This window comes from Carcharodon carcharias, chromosome 8, assembly GCF_017639515.1.
Source record: "Carcharodon carcharias isolate sCarCar2 chromosome 8, sCarCar2.pri, whole genome shotgun sequence".
Taxonomy (NCBI): domain Eukaryota; kingdom Metazoa; phylum Chordata; class Chondrichthyes; order Lamniformes; family Lamnidae; genus Carcharodon; species Carcharodon carcharias.
The window spans coordinates 173,707,512-173,726,970 of record NC_054474.1 but is presented as its reverse complement, the minus strand read 5'-3'; the positions used below and the strand labels follow the sequence as shown (position 1 = coordinate 173,726,970).

At 44.7% G+C, this 19,459-nt stretch overlaps 1 protein-coding gene across 1 annotated transcript in view; it reads left to right on the top strand.

Annotated features, from left to right (window-relative positions):
* The window catches only part of LOC121281539 (protein crumbs homolog 1-like), a 178,233-nt gene that overhangs the window by 109,827 nt on the left and 48,947 nt on the right, over nucleotides 1-19,459 (top strand). Inside the window, exons 4-6 of the mRNA XM_041194488.1 lie at nucleotides 4,457-4,596; nucleotides 8,861-9,043; nucleotides 18,312-18,425. Of these exons, the coding sequence (XP_041050422.1) occupies nucleotides 4,457-4,596; nucleotides 8,861-9,043; nucleotides 18,312-18,425 (437 nt within the window). The remainder of the gene's footprint in view (nucleotides 1-4,456; nucleotides 4,597-8,860; nucleotides 9,044-18,311; nucleotides 18,426-19,459) is intronic.

The following is a 19,459-nucleotide window of genomic DNA, read 5'->3' as shown; positions in this document are numbered from 1 at the left end:
GGAATCGCTTAGCTCTGTCTATCACTTGCTGCTTATGATGCTTGGCACGCAAGTAGTCCTGTGTTATAGCTTCACCAGGTTGACACCTCATTTTTAGGTATGCCTGGTGCTGCTCCTGGCATGCCCTCCTGCACTCTTCATTGAACCAGGATTCATTCCCTGGCTTGATGGTAATGGTAGAGTGGGGGATATGCTGGGCCCTGAGGTTACAGATTGTGTTCGAGTACAATTCTGCTGCTGCTGATGGCCCACAGTGTCTCATGGATGCCCAGAGTTGAGTTGTTAGATCTGTTTGAAATCTATCCTATTTAGCACAGTGGTAGTGCCACACAACACGATGGAGGGTATCCTCAATGTGAAGGTGGGACTTTGTCTCCACAGCGGGAAGTGGGGTGGTCACTCCTACCGATACTATCTTGGATAGATACATCTGCAGCAGGCAGGTTGGTAAGGTTGAGGTCAAATGTGTTTTTTCCTCTTGTTGGTTCCCTGACCACCTGCCGCAGACCCACTCTAGCTGTGTCCTTTAGGAGTCGGCCAGCTCGGTCAGTAGTGGTGCTACCGAGCACCCAGAGTACATTCTGCGCCCTTGCCACCCTCAGTGCTTCCTCCAAGTGGTGCTCAACATGGAGCAACATGATTCATCAGCTGAGGGAGGGCGGTACGTGGTAATCAGCTGGACGATTCCTTGCCCATGTTTGACCTGATACCATGAGACCTCATGGGGTCCAGAGTCAATGTTGGGGACTCCCAGGATAACTCCTTCCCGACTGTAGATCACTGTTCCTCCACTTCTACTGGTGGGGCAGGACATACCCAGGGATGGTGATGGTGGTGTCTGGGACATTATCTGTAAGATATGATTCTGTGAGGATGACCAAGTCAGGCTTCTCCCAACTTTGGCACTAGTAAGGAAGAGTTTGCAGGGTCGATAGGGCTGAGTTTGCCATTGTCATTTCCAAGTGGTCCGCCCGGTTTCATTCCTTTTTTGAGACTTTGTAGAGGTTTGATACAGGCCATTTCAGAGTCAACCACATTGCTGTGGGTCTGGAATCACCACTGGTTTTTAAAAAAACAGGTTCTTACAACAATTTTAATTCCAGATTTTTATTGAATTCAAATTCCACCATCTGCCAAAGCGGGATTCAAACTCAGGTCCCCGGAGCATTACCCTAAGTAACTGGATTACTAGTTCAGTGACAATACCACTACGCCATCATCTCCCCCATATATACGCCTATATACACAGACACCGAGACAATTTCACTATTGCACACAGTTAAGTCTGAGGCGGCTGTGGGAGCAACAGCTAATGCACCACCTCCGATTTTCTACACAAATTTGAACCTTAACCATGGCCACAGGAAAGCTGGCAAATAGAGGCTACACCCTTCCCAACATCAAGAAATGGGAAAAGCTAGAAAGAGGGTTGCTCTAATGCATCTCCTTGTGGTTGGCTAAAAAAGTACAGTCCAGTGGACAGATTATCTACCTGCCCTCTTGGCTACTGAAACATCCCCACTGTTAAAGGAAGGAAAAATCATTTTAAAATGGGGAAGGGAAATATAAAGGCAAGGGGAGCACTTTTTTTTTACATCTCGCCTTTTCAAATGGTATTCTCATTTCTGCCCCTAGGTGGTGACGCAGCTTGTAACTTACCACATTTGCCACTTGCAGCTAGCTCTTCCCATGTATCCAGGGGTTGGCTGCTATTGTGAACTGAAATGAATTGCAAGCTAACGCATGAAAAAGAAAACAGGCTGTTTCATGGAACTCCTCCAGATACCTCTCTCTGTTAAAGCTTGTTGTATTAGTCGAGTACTGATTAACAGACACGGCAAAAAGATTAACTATATCACAGGGAACTGGCACAAATGGAGCAGAAAGACTTCTAAAAGTAACAATATTATAAAAGTATTCTAAAATTCCAAGTTTACAGTAAAAACAGAAATAACAAGAAAACCTCACCATGCTCTGGTGTAAATCGTCCTCATTACTTGCTTTGGCAGTTTTAAAAAGAATGTTTATAAGGCACAACTTTTTGTCAAAACTGTTCAACGTTTTCTTGCTAGTATCCGAAATATTTTGATACAATGACATAGTTCATGGCAAAACATTTCATGGCACCATTTGTGAGCTATCCCATCCTGACAAAAATGATGCAAGGCTGTTTTCCAACTGCCAGCTTAACCTAGTGCATTATAGAGTGTATAGTAAGGACAGTGACACACATATATACACGTAAACACACTCAAAGAAAAGCCACAAGAATAGGCTGAAACATTCTCCATTAATGAGCCAAAATCTGGCTCGTACTGAATTGTTAATGCTAAAATGCTCATGTTAACAAATGTAAAATCTGTCACCTCAGGCCTTGTGCACAGGACAACTTCCATAACTTACGACTCCTATAGTCTTCGTAGCCAACTGGATAAGAAGGGGTGGGGATTGGCCAGTGGACCAGCTATTGCTGTTTTCACTACAAGTTATGAGGATAAGGAGAAGGTACATTGGTCAAGTAGACATTGCCTGAAGTTAAGCCTGGTTGCTCCATTGGCAAAGAGCACTAATGCCTCAATGTGTCAGCTGAGGTAAAGATTCCATTATAGTCTGGGGCCCTCACTGTTTCAATCTGGTTCATGAGTTTGATGAGGACCCCAGTGGTTTATAGCAAAAGGGAGTGGGAATCCCACACAAGCTCCACAATGAAAAAAGGGGAGAAATCTAATATTCATTTCACACAGCAAATTACTTTGAGCGCAGGGATTTCTATATAGGCAAATGTAGTCATCTACCTGCACCAGAACAGCGCCACAAATGCAAATGAGACAAATGGTCAGTGAGCTTGTCCTTTGATGGTGTGTGTTGCGGGGTGAGTGTTGCCAAAGTTGCCGGAGAACCAAAGCGATTATGGATGTCAAGGATGCAATGTGATTCAGGGCAGAGACGCCATCATATTTTGGTAGGATAGTGAATTAGCCAAGCTTTTGATCCACATGGTAAAGCGCTGGATGAGCTCGGTGGGCTGGACCAGGCTGAGATTCAAGAGATTCTGATCTTGAAACTTGGGGCTGAACCTTCCGGTCGGCGAGCCTGACATGCCAAGGTGTAACATGACGTGCGATGGCGTTGTGTACACGTCCTGACATCATCGCTATATTTCGTTCGATGGGCGCGCGCTGGAGTGTTTTCCCAACTTCACAAACATGGCACATGAGGGGACATTTTTAAATAAATTTTTACTTCATTTATCGAGATGTTTTATAACCTATTCAATCTCCCCGAGGCAGCTCCGTGCCTCAGGGAGATTGCTGTGCTCTTTCAGTCGCATGTCCCGACTCTCCCTCCTCCCCCCTCTGCCCTGCACAGGGAGCGCTGAGCCCTACTTACTTTGAGTGCGGGGATTTCAATATAGGCAAATGTGGTCATCTACCTGCACCAGAACAACGCCACAAATGCAAACGAGACAAACGGTCAGTGAGCTTGTCCTTTGATGATACGTGTTCCACGCCTGCTCCCACTCCATAGGGAGAATCCAGGCCTTGATTTTGATTTTGAAAGGATTTTTAAGTTAGGATCTGGAGAGAAAGCAGCACTTACTATATGGTCACTCTATCTGTGTTTGGACGTAGGTGGCTCTTTAGCAATGGAATATGGGATGGCACTGCTCTGAAAAGGCTCTTGTATCTAAATCAGACTGACGTGGGTTTGCACCTGACTGCAATTCTCATTTCCTCATTCTGTAATATTCTTGCTTAACATATACCTCTGCTCAGCTGTAGTGATACTGCAATCTGGACAATATTTCCTTTGGGCAGGACAATTGTTAATTCTCCAAATGCCATTTTTTTTTTAAGTGATTGGTTCTACAGTAGAACCATTTTTAAATTCAGAACAAGCTTTGTTTGAAAAAGCTGAAGGTTTGGAATTCTGCTCTGTGTTTGTAACGTATTGACTAACATACTTACGTGGTATCGTGTTGAATACCTCTAGGTAATATTTAATATTAAACTCATCAGAGGAACTTGACAAACATGTTAACTAATGCATTACAGAAATTGCAGTGGAATTTCAGTTGCAATAAGATTAAGTATTCTCCAACACACTGAGCCAATAAGGCATGGAATGGGCCTACTTTTAGACCTGTGGCAAAGTACTCCTAAGCAACAAGCAAGTGGCAGATGAGATTGGCTCATACTCTTCATCCCATTTTCCTTTATTGGTGGATCTGACCAACATGATAGGTGGGATGGGATTGAAAGTACCAATCTAGACCTGTGACACAGTGCATGAGGACACTAGGATACCATAATCAAAGGATCAGCCGTTCTCTCATAACAAACAAAACAAAATGCTAGACTTAAAGTGATCTGCGATCTTCATTTAAATTCAACGCCTCTTCACCCTCAGTGCTGAAAATGGGAATCGATGCTCACGCTCTATTTTGTTTCTGTAGTTACACGTGTGACTGCACTGACACAGGATTTGTGGGCATTAACTGTGAGATAGACATCCCGGAGTGTGCATCGAACCCCTGCATGAACAATGCCACTTGTCTGGAAGGAGTGAAGAATTATACTTGCCTCTGCTGGGCTGGTGAGTACACACTGGAGGAACAAAAGGGGGATGAGGTGGGGAATATTAAAACTACAGGAACATTGATTCTACATTTTCCAGAAAGCTTGCAAGTCAAATAACATCATTAACTTTCCAACGATCTGTGAAAATCTCTGTTAAAAATTGTTTAGTGACAGACATTTTGCTAACTGACATGTAGTCCATTTGTGTACAACAGATTCTCTGGCTTGAAACCTGAAAAGTGCTCTAACCAGAGATCTAGTCAAGAACTAGGTTTTTTTTATATATATCTTTAGACTCTTCTGTTGGGTTAGAAGGATTCGCAGGCTGATTAACAACCTGAGGCTGTGACATGCAAGCTCCTTCCAGAGCTGTAGCCATTTTTGGATGAGCCAACAGTGTGGTTAGTCTGATACGATGAAGGGGCCACCCATACACACACTAGAACCTAGTATTATACTGAATATCCACCCAGATACTCTGCTCACCAAGACCACCTGGAGTGGGGTTCAAATTCTGCACTTCATGACTTTGAGTTGGGAATGTTACCCACAAAGCCAAAGATGTGCTCTCAGGCAAGAACTGGTAGAAAAAGTCAAATGTTAGATGAGGTAGTTCTTAAATTTAGTATTTTCTGTTCATGTTGGAGAGAAACTAAGAAAAATCAAACACTTCAACATCCAAAGAGATAAAAGATGGTGACATTTGAAGTGGAGACCATAGCCTCCCTTTATTTTGTGTTGGTGAATCATTCAGGAAACAATTAGATGCAGCTATGGGGAAATATAGGGTATTTCTGCATGCATGGATTAAGATGGGCAAATCATCCTGTGGAGATCAAAGGCTATTTTGGCATTAAGAAGATAGATGAATACTTAAAAAATTCTTCCGCATGGTGTTGAGGAGGCAAAGGTTTTCTGAGTCATTCAAGATTCACAGAATCTATTATCAGGGACAGAGTGACTGAGCATTTGGACAAACATGAACTGATCAGAAAGAGCCAGCATGGATTTGGAAATAGCAAGCCATGTTTAACAAACCCTAGTTGATTTTCTTTGAGGAGGTAACTAACATGATAAGGGTGCATCTAAGTGCCCAAACTCTCTCCCTTTAAAGCAATTGGGGATAGTCAATTGAAAGTTTAAACCAAGAGCTTCTTAGGTAAGGATATTAAAGGTAATGGAACTAGGAAGGTAGATAGAGTTAAGATACAGATAAGCCATAGAAACATACAAAATAGGAGCAGGACAGAGTCACTCGGCCCATCGAGCCTGCTCCGCCATTCAATATGATCATGGCTGATCCTGTATCTCAATGCCTTATTCCCACTCTCTCCCCATACTCTTGATGCATTTAGAGTCCAGAAATCTGTTTCCTTCTTAAATATATTCAGTGACTTGGCCTCCACAGCCTCTGTGGTAGAGAATTCCATAGGCTCACCACCCTCTGAGTGAAGAAGCTTCTCCTCATCTCAGTCCTAAATGGTCTACCCTGTATCCTGAGCCTGTGACCCTTACTCCAGGCAACCCCCCCACCCCCCCACAGCCAGAGGAAACATCATCCTTGCATCCAGCCTGTCCATCCCTGTCTGAATTTTATGTTTCAATGAGATCCCCTCTCATTCTTCTAAACTCCAGTGAATACAGGCCTAGACAGCCCAATCTCTCCTCATATGATGATCTGGCCATCCCAGGAATCAGTCTGGTGAACCTTTGCTGCACTCCCTCTATGGCAAGTATATCCTTTCTTAGGTAAGGAGACCAAAACTGCACACAATACTCCAGGTGTGCTCTCACCAAGGCCCTGTACAGCTGCAGTAAGACATCCTTGCTCCTGTACTCAAGTCCTCTCACAATGAAGGGTACCATTGGCCTTCTTAACTGCTTAACTTCTTAACTACACCTTCATGCTTGCTTTCAGTGATTGGTGTATAAGGACATCCAGGTCCCTTTGTACATCAACATTTCCCAATCTATCACCATTTAACTAATACTCTGCCATTCTATTTTTCCTACCAAAATGGATAACTTCACTTATCCTCGTTATATTGCATCGGCCATGTATTCGCCCACTCACTCAACCTGACTAAATCACCTTGAAGCCTCTTAGTACTGTTATGATCCCCAGCTGAAGTTACCACTGGACAAACCTGATCCAAGGGTGGAACCCAGCTGATATATCCTAACGTTTATTTGCTTGTTTAGATACGTGGAGATGGGCTACTGAACAGAGTCACAGGAGTCAGCTGATGAACTTTTAATAGAAGTATAAAACATTTATTCAACAAGAAAAGAATAATTATATTACAATATTCCTTCACCCACAACAATATCTTTACAGATATATACAGATTTGTAAAGATAGCACAAGTTACAAAAACTATCTTATAGTCTAATGTCCACAGTCCATGTACCAATAGGCACCCTGTGGTCAGACACACCACACTCTGAAACCAAGTGACAGATGCCACCTCAACCAGATACTATGGATCTCTCCTTAACTCCTTCCAGACACTTGTGACACCATGAGACAACCGGTCTCACTGCACTCCGTCTTTCACATGAGGGTTTCCAATCTCCACTTTCCAAGACCTCGCCTTGGAATCTTCTCCAAAACTGACACTTCCTCTCAGATGCCTTCAAAGAGTTAACCTCCAGGGTTTTGAACTCTCCTTCTGATATTCTTCTCCCCTGGGACGCCACATGCAGCCAATCTGTCTTCCACCCACTGACTCAGTGTTAACACCAGTGCATCACATGCCCATAGCAAAGAGTTACAGACCTTCAGCTGTCTCTTTGGACCTCCTTGGCTCCTTCAAGTGGTTCTCTCTTTAAATCTGCTTTCTGCAGCTTTTGTATCTTTAAATCTGAATCTTGGAGCCTTTCTCTCTCTGTCCCTCACTTAACTTCACTTAACTGGACCTTTTCCAGGTTCCTGTCCTCCCTTTGACTAGAAAGTCTTCTTGAAACTTGCCCCTGTTTCTGTCTCACTCCTTTGGCCTTGGGATCGTTTGGTTCTTTTGGGAAATCTGCAGCTCCCTCTCTGAGTGTCCAGTCTCTCTGGAGTCCTGGCTTTAAACTGAACATAAAACTGCTGTTTCTTTAGTTTTTCTGTGTGGGTCTGAGGGAGAGACTTGCTTCTCTGGACCCCTGTTGCTAGACCACAGCCCAATTCTTCTACTCTTGTTTTTTTTAAACCTAGCCGCAACAGCCATAGAAAATTAGAAATGCAGGCACCTTTTTAAAGTGAAACTAAAACTTAATTTGACCTTTCTTAATACACAGATACAGAAATACAAATCAAACTTAAACTTTAAAATTAAAACTCATTCCTAACAGCCAAAAATACCAATATAACTTACTTGAACTATTTCCATTTCCCATCACTGCCCTCCTCATTGTTTATATTCTTACCAAACTTCATGTCATCAACAAACTTGGAAATATTACATTTGGTTCCCCCGTCCAAATCATTGATATATGTTGTGAATAGCTGGGTCCCAAGAACTGATCCCTGCAGTACCCCACTAGTCACCGCCTGCCGCTCTGAAAAAGACCCATTTATTCCTACTCTCTGTTTCCTGCCTACGATCCAATTCTCGATCTATGCTAATATATTACCCCCAAACCCATGTGTTTTAATTTTACACACTAACCTCTTAATGTGGGACTCTATCAAAAGCTTTCTGAAAATCCAAATACACCACATCTACTGGTTCTCCCTGATCTATTCTGCTAGTTACGTCCTCAAAGAACTCCAGTAGGTTTGTCAAACATGATTTCCCTTTCATAAATCCATGTTGACTTTGTCTAATCCCGTTGATATTTTCTAAGTGTCCTGTTATCACATCCTACCACACGATCTAACTGAATGATAGATCTGGCTCAAGGGATTGATAGGCCTTGTCGTATATTCTTACTTACCTTCTTAAGACCATTATGTGTTTTGATGGAGGGATAGAAGAGAGAATCGCTGGCTTTTATGGTAAGATGAATGGGATATCCAGCTTAATCCCACCCCCCCCCACCACCTATTAACATCTCCGTAATCTCTCACATCTCTCCATTTTAATATGGGACTTGACCATGTTGCTAATGGACCATACAGCCATATTTATTTTAGTTCTTAACTGCTAGTGTTAATTGCTGTGTAAAAAAATGTTGCTTTAGCACTATGATGAGCAATCAGCCAAGCTGGTTGCAGTACTTGGATTAAGGGTCATAAGTTCACTGAATGTTATGAACGAGCATCTACTGTTTGTGCTTTGTATCCATTTCAATAGGTTACACTGGGCCACACTGTGAAGTTGATATCAATGAATGCACAATGGAGCCTTGCATGAACAATGGCACATGTCTGGAACGCTCCACTGAAGAACATTATGGCAAGCTCCCACAATTCAACTCCACCTTCAGTTACGCCAATGCTTCTGGTTACCTTTGCCTTTGTCAACTTGGCTTTGCAGGTCAGCCTAAACTTGAAACCCAAAAATCAAAAAGCACAGGCTTAGAAGTGTTGTGGGTTAGAGAGCAAAAGCACACAGCTCGCTGCATAGTCTCACTAACTTTGGAAATTGCAAGTGAATTTTCTTACAAATCCCAGGAGGGGCATTATTGTAATATTGGGCTCACAATACCTCCTCTTACAAGTAAAGGTGAAAATACTGAGTGGGGAGGGGGTGTGGAGGGAGTGGCAGTCTTGCTGGTGCCTTTCATTGCTAACTCTACTAAACATTCCACAGGAACTTTCAGTACATGGACAAGTTTATGTGTGTGTGGTTCTATTTTTAAAGCTTCACAAATGTGGCAACTGGTTGGACTAAAACATTGCTAGTCCAAAGCACTTTCTCTGTTATCAGCTATAAAACTAATATTTCTGGATTCAAATAGCAGAACAGTGTCACCTTTAAAACTAAAGTCTTTCAAACTTTTTCATGAGTTATGCAGACTTCCCTACTCCTGGGATAAACAGGTATTATGCAAATTGTCTATTAATCTGTCCAATGAACATGAATTAACTCTACACGTTTTACCGCCAGAATATCGTCCTTCTGTTATTTCAGGGAAATTATCTTTAAGAGTGGAGTCTGCAGAATTTTATGGTCTATTTTTCTCCCTGTTGCACTCAGTGAAAACACTACAGGGAGGAATTTTTTGCTCCCGCCAGTGGTGGGAATTGTGTGGTTGGGGGGGCGCTAAATTTGACATGATGGAGAAAGTCAATTTCTGGCCGGCAGGCAATCAGTTTGGAATTTTGTTCTCCCGACTTTGATGGCAGGTTAAAGGGGGACCGAGTTTCCCGCTGATCTACTTTGGGAACCACATTTGCATTCATTTGCATCTCCTTAAAAGGCCAACTCATTGGAATGATGTTTCCCTTCCAAATTAAGTTCCCCGCCAGCAGATAATGAGAAGGGTCTGTTTCCCGACTGTATATAAATGGCATGCGCCTGGTGAGCTTCAGTTCCATCAACGGGACTTCGAGGTATGTAGGTGTCGCTTTCCCCCACCTTTAAAAGTGTTGTTGCGAGATTTAGGCTGCCTGTATCACAAGCTGCACCAACGCTGGGTATGGGAGGCAACACCAGCAGAGACGGAGTTGGTGGTGGGGGGGAATAGAGGCAGGACTGGGGGATTGTAAAGCATGGAAAGGGAGGGGGCGGGGAGACAAAGGCAGGACTAAAGGGAGAATGTGGAACACAGTCAGGGTGGGAGAAGACAGGGGCAGGACTAGGGGTTGTCAAGGAACGGAGTGGAGTACTGAAAGACTGTCCTGTGCAAAAGTGATAAGTCTTTCCAAGGAAGAGTCCAAGATTGTCCTGGGGCTGAGGCCACACTGTTGGGAGCATATTGAAGAGATTGTCCTAGGGCTGTATGGGCCGTGTTGGAGGGCTCTGCATGTCTTGGTCCTGGTCTTGGGAAGGGCGAGGCCTTTCTGGGCAGTGACAGTCATGCACAGGATGGTGTGCAGGGAATAGTCAGTCTAACCTAAAGATTTTGGTCCTGGGGGGGTTAGAGCTATGATATGGTGAGGCAGATGGCACAGGTTTGGTCAGAGGAGGCACCTGCATCCTGTTAGTCAATAGCTGAAGATTCACGGGGGGATGGGGGGGGGGGGATGGGTATTGGATGGCCTCATGGGGGAGGGTCCCGGAAAGCCAGGGTGCATGGGGCCTCGAGAAGAGGAGGGGTCTGATCGGCAAAGGGCATGGGGACATCAACATTAAAGGGTTCAGGGGGAAGAACAGGAATATCCACATGGATAATGATGGGTTCAAGGGTAACGGGGGAAGGCTGGATGGTGAGAAGTGGAAGGGGAATTAAGGAAGCAGTGAGGATGCAGGAAGAGGGAAGGGACTTGGTGAGTGATGAGGACGTTGGAAGCTGGTCTCCCAGACGCACGTCAGCAGCACCATTTTCAAGCTCACTTTACAATGACGCAGTTTGACAAACAAGCTAGAAAAGAAATCATTCGGGAAGGGGTCTCGGTCGTGTGGGTGGGGGAGGTGGAGTTCAGTGCAACAATTCTCAGCTGATTGAAGGGGCACTCTCTAACTGTCCTGCTAAAACCGTGGTGAGCATGGCTCTGCTGAGCGCTGGACTCAAGCGTCGAATGCCCAATGAACGAGCTTGGCTTCTTCACTAATGTCCCACAATCAGTCATCAACCCATTAAGTTTAGGTGCTGCGCTGCATGTGGTCTTAATTGGCATCTGATCCTTACTGAGGCGTGTCAGAATGAATGAAAACAGAAAATGCTGGAAAAACTCAGCAGGTCTGACAGCATTTCCTCTGAAGTCTTGTGCACTTGAAACATTAACTGTGTTTCTCTCTCCATAGACGCTATCAGACCTGCTGAGATTTTCCAGCATTTTCTGTTTTTATTTCAGATTTCCAGCATCTGCAGTATCTTGCTTTCATGTTTGGATGTTGGGTCCAAAAATCAATGTCCACATCTGCTACACAGAAGCAGCAGGGACCCGACATGCCTCCTTGTTCCAAGTGCTCTGATCATGACATTTAAGGCATCATTGCTTGCAGTCTGGACATAAGTGCAAGGACTGGGAATCCATAGTTATTGTCAAGGCCACTGGACGACATCCAACACAAGGCTGACCCTAATTAAGACCCTCGTTGTGAATGCACAGTCATGACTGAGGGGAATGCCCCTGACACCTGTCGTCCTCCAGGATGATATCATCCTGCAAGGGGTGACCTTGGTATGCGATGTGCAGACTGAGGGAAAGCCAAGGGCTGGAAACTGCATTCCTGCCTTAGTATCTGGAAGGAGACCATTCCACATGGACCACCATTTATTGCTGAACTGTTTCTGTTCACAGATACAAGGAGGAGTGAAGAATGCAGGTTGCATGCAATGCTGCCTACTTGATAGCTTTGATTAGTATGAGAAAGGACTGTCGCTGATTGGCATAGCTCAAGACCATCACCCTGAGGGACATGAGCCAGTGGGGCCCCAGGAAGTCCCAGTTGCCAACAAGAAATGGCCAAATCCATGACGACATTTGGCATGACCATGGGTCTAAAGAAGATACAGCTCATACATGGAGAGGAGCAAAAGACAGTACCACAGACACCTTCGTTTGCCTGGGAATGTGATGCCTCATATTTGCCAAATTCTCCATGAGAAACTGACACCACATGGACTTGGAGAGCATACAGTGCTGGTAACCATGAAGGTTACTGTCACACTGAACACTTTTGCCTTGGGATTGTTCCAGGGCTCCACTAGGGAATTTTGTGGTATCTCACATTTGGCAACACATGATGCATAAGGGAGGTGACAGATGCCTTTTCAATAAAGCTTACCATTGCATGCAGTTCCACATGGATGAAGCAAGCCAGGCTGCCAGAACTGTGGGATTCGCTGTGATTTCAGGCTTTCCATAAGTGCAGCATGCCATCAACTGTACAAACGTGGGTTTGAGAGCTCCCTGACAACAGCCTGTTAGAGTCATTAATAGAAGAGGATTTGACTCTCTGAATATCCAGCTAATTTGTAATCACAGAACGCAGATCATGCATGTTTGTGCTAAGTACCCAAGGAGCCCACACAACTAGTACCAGGTGCCAAAGATATTTGAGGGAACTCAACATTTAGAGGATTGGCTCCTCAGTGATGAGGGGTACCTGATATCGCAGCACATATCACAGCTCTGGCAGCCTAACTTGCTCAAACATCAACTCACAAGTGCAATTTCAGTTCTCCAGCTGTGCCAAGCAGAACGCTACTGCTCCAAAGGGGTACCTTTGCCCCAGTGGCCCACAGCACAGAATCACCAACCTTCAGCTGCCTTCTTGGATCTTCAGGGCTTCTTCTTAGCCCTCTTCAAATACCAGGGCTTCGCCTGAGTCCATTTTACTTAAAGTCTGCTCCCTGCAGCCCTTTTGATAATTTGGAACCTGTTTCTCGGCTCCTCCCTTTTAATTGAACTTAACTGGGGCCAGTTTCTGCCTCCTGCCTTTGTCCCTTACTTGGGACTCCCTGTTGGGGCCTTTGCCTGTCCCCATCCCTTGTCCCTTTCTCTCTGGGATTCCTCTCTTCGGTTTAAAACAGACTCCGTGGCTGACTCAAAACTGACTGTTCACTGACCCTTGAGCTAATCTGGTGACCTATCAAAACACTCCAAGAGGGTCCTGCCCTTGTTACCAGGCAGGGACAAATGTAACAAGCAGTGGAACATCCCTGTACCTCAAATGTTACAAATCTCCATAGACTGCAAGCTTACATAGCACACAGAGAAACAGAAAAAACACCTCACAGAGTGGGGGGGGGGGTCAACAGGACCATTGTGTGATTATTGACCAACACTCATAACCCTAGCAAAAACAGGAAGGCAGATTATTACCTGAATGGCTATAAATTGAGAGGGGGGAATGTGCAACGAGACCTGGGTGTCCTCGTACACCAGTCGCTGAAGGTAAGCATGCAGGTGCAGCAGGCGTTAAAGAAGGCAAATGGTATGCTGGCCTTCATAGCCAGAGGATTCGAGTACAGGAACAGGGATGTCTTGCTGCAATTGTACAGGGCTTTGGTGAGACCACACCTGGAATACTGTGTGCAGTTTTGGTCTCTCTATCTGAGAAAGGATGTACTTGCTATAGGGGGAGTGCAGCGAAGGTTTACCCGACTGATTCCTGGGATGGCGGGACTGACATATAAGGAGAGATTGAGTCGATTGGGATTATATTCACTGGAGTTCAGTAGAATGAGGGGGGATCTCATATAAAATTCTAACAGGACTAGACAGGGTAGATGCAGGAAGGATGTTTCCGATGGTGGGGTAGTCCAGAACCAGGGGTCACAGTCTGAGGATATGGGACAGACCATTTAGGACTGAGATGAGGAGAAATTTCTTCACCCAGAGAGTGGTGAGCCTGTGGAATTCATTACCACAGAAAGTAGTTGAGACCAAAACATTGTATGTTTTCAAGAAGGAGTTAGATATAGCTCTTGGGGCAAAAGGGTTCAAAGGATATGGGGAGAAAGCGGGAGCAGGCTATTGAGTTGGATGATCAGCCATGATCATAATGAATGGCGGAGCAGGCTCGAAGGGCCGAATGGCCTACTCCTGCTCCTAGTTTCTATGTTTCTACATTTGTTAGAAGCCTGCATCGCCTTGGCATTTTGGAGAGATGTAGTCCAGTCGGTTTGGATGCAGCAATGATAACTTATTCACTTCACTCAAGAGATGTGCCAGAGCATCATTTTCACACCATTACAGTCATCAACATGGTCCATCTTACAAAGGCCAATCATTTCTAGGAGCCCTAAGTCAATGAGTACATAGTCATGCCATTAATTACGTAGCGATTTGTGTTCTGTGACTTCAGAGGGATTCTGTGAAATACCATTAGGAAGCCATTCAGGAGCAAGCTATGGTCCTCACAGGTAAGTGGACAGGTTGATCAGGGTGAACACATACCTCTGACAACACACACTCATTCCCGTTTAGCAGACATTTCAAATATCACCCAGTGGAACCAACTTCCATCACTCAGCGTCATGCACAGGGAGAGTGGGAACTAAGAAAGGGATAATGTTCAGCCTTAAACACGGAGTTGAAATTACATTGTAAGGAGGCATAAAAGGCTCTGGTGCTCGATGATGAACACCTACTGTAACCAAAACCTCACGGTCATAAAATAAACATCTTTGAAAGGTACATTTGATGAAAAGACTGCAATGTTGGTTGTGACAAATACTTACACCATCCACAAACTACAGACTTCAGTGCAATCAGGATAATCATTATCCTTGATGAACAATTCTTTTGAGGTCACACATTGTCTGCCTAAGGTGCAAGGGTCACATGTGTCTTGTCCAGCCATCATTTGCATAAACGAAGTGCCTTTGTTTATGTCGCAGATGTGGAACTAAAGGTGGTTCACTGTCATGAGAATGAGTTAGACTTAATGGAATTGAGGGACAAGGTGGGAGATAATGGGGGGGCAGGTGGTGTTCATGTTGTACTCTTGAATGAACGCGAGAACTTGCATCCAATCATTACCTGAGACTTGGAGAGGTATAAATGCAAAATATATTTACAGTGGTGTAGATTATGTACAGTGAACAAGCACCCAAGCCACCATTGTCCATTCAAAATGTTTTAATTTTCCTAACTCTACCGCTATATCTAGGTGCAGCCCTGACATCCACAACAGACATGGAGGCAGCCTGCTGACTGTTATGTCCTGTTGCCTGAGATGACTTTGGTGGGAAACCTCTGGAGGCCTGAGGTCTTGAGGGCCTCAGCCTGCTAAGGGTCTCCTGCTCTACGGTAGATGCACCCTCTTCAGCCTGACCTGCTGGGAGTTGATGGGATCACAGGCAGAGGGGATTTGGAGTGGGAGGGCACCCTTGGAATGTCCTGGTGGGTATCCCTGGCATGTCTGGCTGGTGCTCCTCCTTTCTTAGGGTGCCTGAGGGTCCCTCCCCAACTCCTTGAGGAGGAGGGGCACCTGAAGGAAGGTTGAGTTGCCCCAACCCCTCTCGCCTAGCCACTGCTGGAATACACCCATGGCTAGAGCGATGGTGTGCAAATCAGAGCGCAAATCCAACAGGAACTGCTGGACCTGGGTCTCCAAGACGGCCACCACCTTTCCCAAGGAGACTTCAATGGGCTTGCATGCCGGAGCCAGATCAGGTAGAACATGGACGGACTCTTCCATTCATTGTTCCAGTCCGGAGATGGCCTCTGACAACTCTGCCTGTCATTGCATCTCTGGCGTTTCTCTCAGGGCCAACTGCAGAGGCTTGTCATTAGACTCAGACTGTCCAGGGGCCTGGTCTCCAGTAGTTCTCCTTGGCTGTCACTACCTCCACCTGCTGACGACACGTATTTGTGAGGTGATCACCAGATTGTGACCCCAAACCTACTCCAGAACTAGGACCCACCGAGGTGTGGGCATCTGCACTGATGGAGTGCTCAGGCGGACAGAGTGACGAACCAACAGATGCTTCCTTTGTCTCCTCAGCTGAGGTGCTCAGGGGGCTGGAGCTGAGGGACTTGTTGTAACTCTTCCTCCATTTTTTCTGGATGGTGGCTGGAATAGAGAGGAGAGAGAATTAGTCATTGACTAAGCAGGTTCCTACAATACAGGTCACTCACAGTCATTGACCACGTGTGGCCAAGGTATATTGGATGGCCCCTCACGAGCTTGTTGGAGGAGGCCGATCTCATCCTTTGCGCAGGAGTGACCCCTATCCTCTCCAGCGAGCACTGCTGCATGTTCCAAAATGGAAAATTCCACCCGACACCTTACTGACTTAGTTACAATGCTGTAGTTTCCTTGCAAAATGTTTCACGATGAGAACACTAAACCGGTACAAGGATTTATCTGATCCAGTGCTGAGATTATCAAAACCGTATTCATGAAATTATAGAATGGTACAGCATGAAAAGGGGCCATTTGGCCCATCATAACCTGTGCTGGCCCTTTGAAAGAATTATCCAAATAGTTCCGCCCTCCAGCTCTTTTCCCAGAGCCGAGTGTATTTTTCCTGTTCAAGTGCACATCCATTCCCTTTTGGAAATCATTTATCTACCAGCATTTCAGGCAGTGAATTCCAGACAATGATAATAACAGAAACAGAAAATGCTGGAAAAACTCAGCAGGTCTAACAGGTCTTCGAGTCACATGGAGTCGAAACGTTAACTCCGTTTCTCTCTCCACAGATGCTGTTGGGCCTGCTGAGTTTTTCCAGCATTTTCTGTTCTTGTTCCGGATTTCCAGCGTCTGCAGTATTTTGCTTTTATCCAGACAGCAGCAACTTGCTGTGAAGCAGCAACATTTTAGTCCAAGTATCACCATCAGCTTTGTTGGTCCCTTATCACATGGTGCTGAAAAATAGCACTAAAGCCACATTATTTACACCACAATTAATACCGCAGTTCAGCATTGAAGTAAATGTGCTGGTATAGCTTATATATCAGCACAGTCACCTCTCAGACTAACAACGAAACTAATTTATAGAGATGGGAAGCCTTTGATAATGCTCTAATATAACATGCAAGCCAAAATTAGATGGGAAGTTTTCCCAAACAGTAAATATTTGTTTGTATAATCATCAAAACTGCAGATTTCCAAACAGATAGTGTCATTTTTCAGGCCCCCCCCCCCGCTAAATCACAGCTCCTGTCATGTGCTATTGAATCACTTCAGAATGCATAGGACAGTACTCTTCACTGTGAAGAATATAAAAAAAAATTTTCACACAGCGAGTGGTTCGAGTCTGGAATCCGCTGCCTGGAAGTGTGGTGGAGGCAGGTTCAACCGAGGCATTCAAGAGGGCATTAGATGATTACTTGAATAGAAACAATGTGCAAGGGTATGGGGAAGAAGCTGGGTGTGGGTCACAAGAGTACGAGAAGCAAGGGTACAGGTGATTCTGATTCTGTGATTCTGACTTCACTAAAGTAGTAGCAGCAGCAAGGCCCAACTTAGAAGAACTGTGTAGGTAAGACAGCTGACATTTTTCAAAAACACCACACACAATTCCAGTGACACTATCACCTTATCGTAATGTTTGGGGTACTTTCAACAAATTGTACAACTTTTGAATGCTCTCTCTCTCTCTTTAAATAGGTTCTTGGAAATTTCTGAAATAAAACGTGAGACACCAAGGGCGGGATTTTCTGCCCCCACCCCCCCCACGCGGCTAATTCATGTCCGAGGTCAACAGACCTTTTTCCAGTCCGTCAAATTATCTGTCCTGCTCACTATGACTCGCGGGGCAAGCAGCAGCAGAAAATTTAGGCACAAAAGTCGGTCAGTTTTTCAAGTACATCTATTTTTGCTCTCTCCCCCCTGTGCCTTATAATTTGGGGTCTTAATAATTAAGCTGTTGAATTTCAATAAAAGTTCATAATTCAAAGAAAGTATCAAAATCTCAGTCCTATTGCTCCTGCCTTGTCCCTATTCAGGTCCTGTCCAGGTTGGAACTTAGCAAATGGCGATAACTTTTCTCAATGGGGAATGAAGGGATGAGCAGGAAGATACTATAATCTAACGCAAGAAGGATTTACTTCCCTTTCTTAGACTGCTTTGTGCCTGACCTCGTTCTTCACCGTTAGGAGTTCAACACATAGCTTTTCACTATATGTGTCAACATGTCCGGGTCATGTGAAGGTGCTCAAATGATAACTCAATTTGCAGACTACTAAGAATTTGCTATGCAACAAGATTTTTAATTATTCTCTTTTTTTTTTAAAAGGAGAGCACTGCACATTAAACATTGATGAATGCGAGTCTGGTCCTTGTATGAATAGAGGCACTTGTGAAGATCAAAACAATGGATTCCAATGTCATTGTACACCTGGATTTACAGGTAATTGTTCCAGTGTTTCTGATCATGTTCTTCCCACCGCTCCTTACTCTCCAGTTCTGTCGAAGGGTCATGAGGACTCGAAACGTCAACTCTTTTCTTCTCCGCCGATGCTGCCAGACCTGCTGAGTTTTTCCAGGTAATTCTGTTTTTGTTTTGGATTTCCAGCATCCGCAATTTTTTGTTTTTAGCTCCTTACTCTTTGCGGGGAAATGTTTCCACAGCTGTGAGATGCCCAGTGACTGTCATTTATGTGTGAGTCTCAAGAGTCGGGTTCACTAGCAGTGTAGGACGTTCAGCGTATCAGTTTCCAGAGGTAAAGGGACAATAACTGACTCTGCCATTTTCCATCAGTTTAAAGTTAAGTTGGCTTTTCTCAATTTCTCCATTTGACCCAGTCGCTTGAGTGAAAACACTTTGTGGTGATCCACACACATCCTTGATGAACAGTAATTGCTTTTTAAAATATACACTTCGAGTTTTTATTTCAAGAATAAACGACTAAGTTTTCATTCTTACTGGTTTAGAACAATAGAACCACAGAAAAGTTACAGCCCAGAAGGAGGCCATTCGGCCCATCTTGTCCGTGCCAGCCCGAGGACACCCAGGCGTCTTTTCTAATCCCACCTTCCTGCACCCGGCCCATAGCCCTGCAGCTTACAGCACTTAAGATGCAGATCCAGGTACTTTTTAAAAGAGTTTAAAGTTTCAGCCTCTACCACCAACTTGGGCAATGAATTCCAGACACCCACTACCCTCTGCATAAAAAAGTCCTTCCTCATGTCCCCCTACACCTTCTGCCACTTATCTTGAATCTATGTCCCCTGGTTCTAGAATTCTCCACCAAGGGAAACAATTTTATCCTGTCCACTCTATCTATTCCCCTCATAATTTTGTACAGCTCAATCAAGTCACCTCTCAGCCTTCTTTGTTCTAAGGAGAATAACCCCAACCTATCCAATCTCTCCTCGTAGCTACACTTATCTAACCCTGGCAACATTCTTGTAAACTTCCTCTGCACTCTCTCCAGAGCTAAT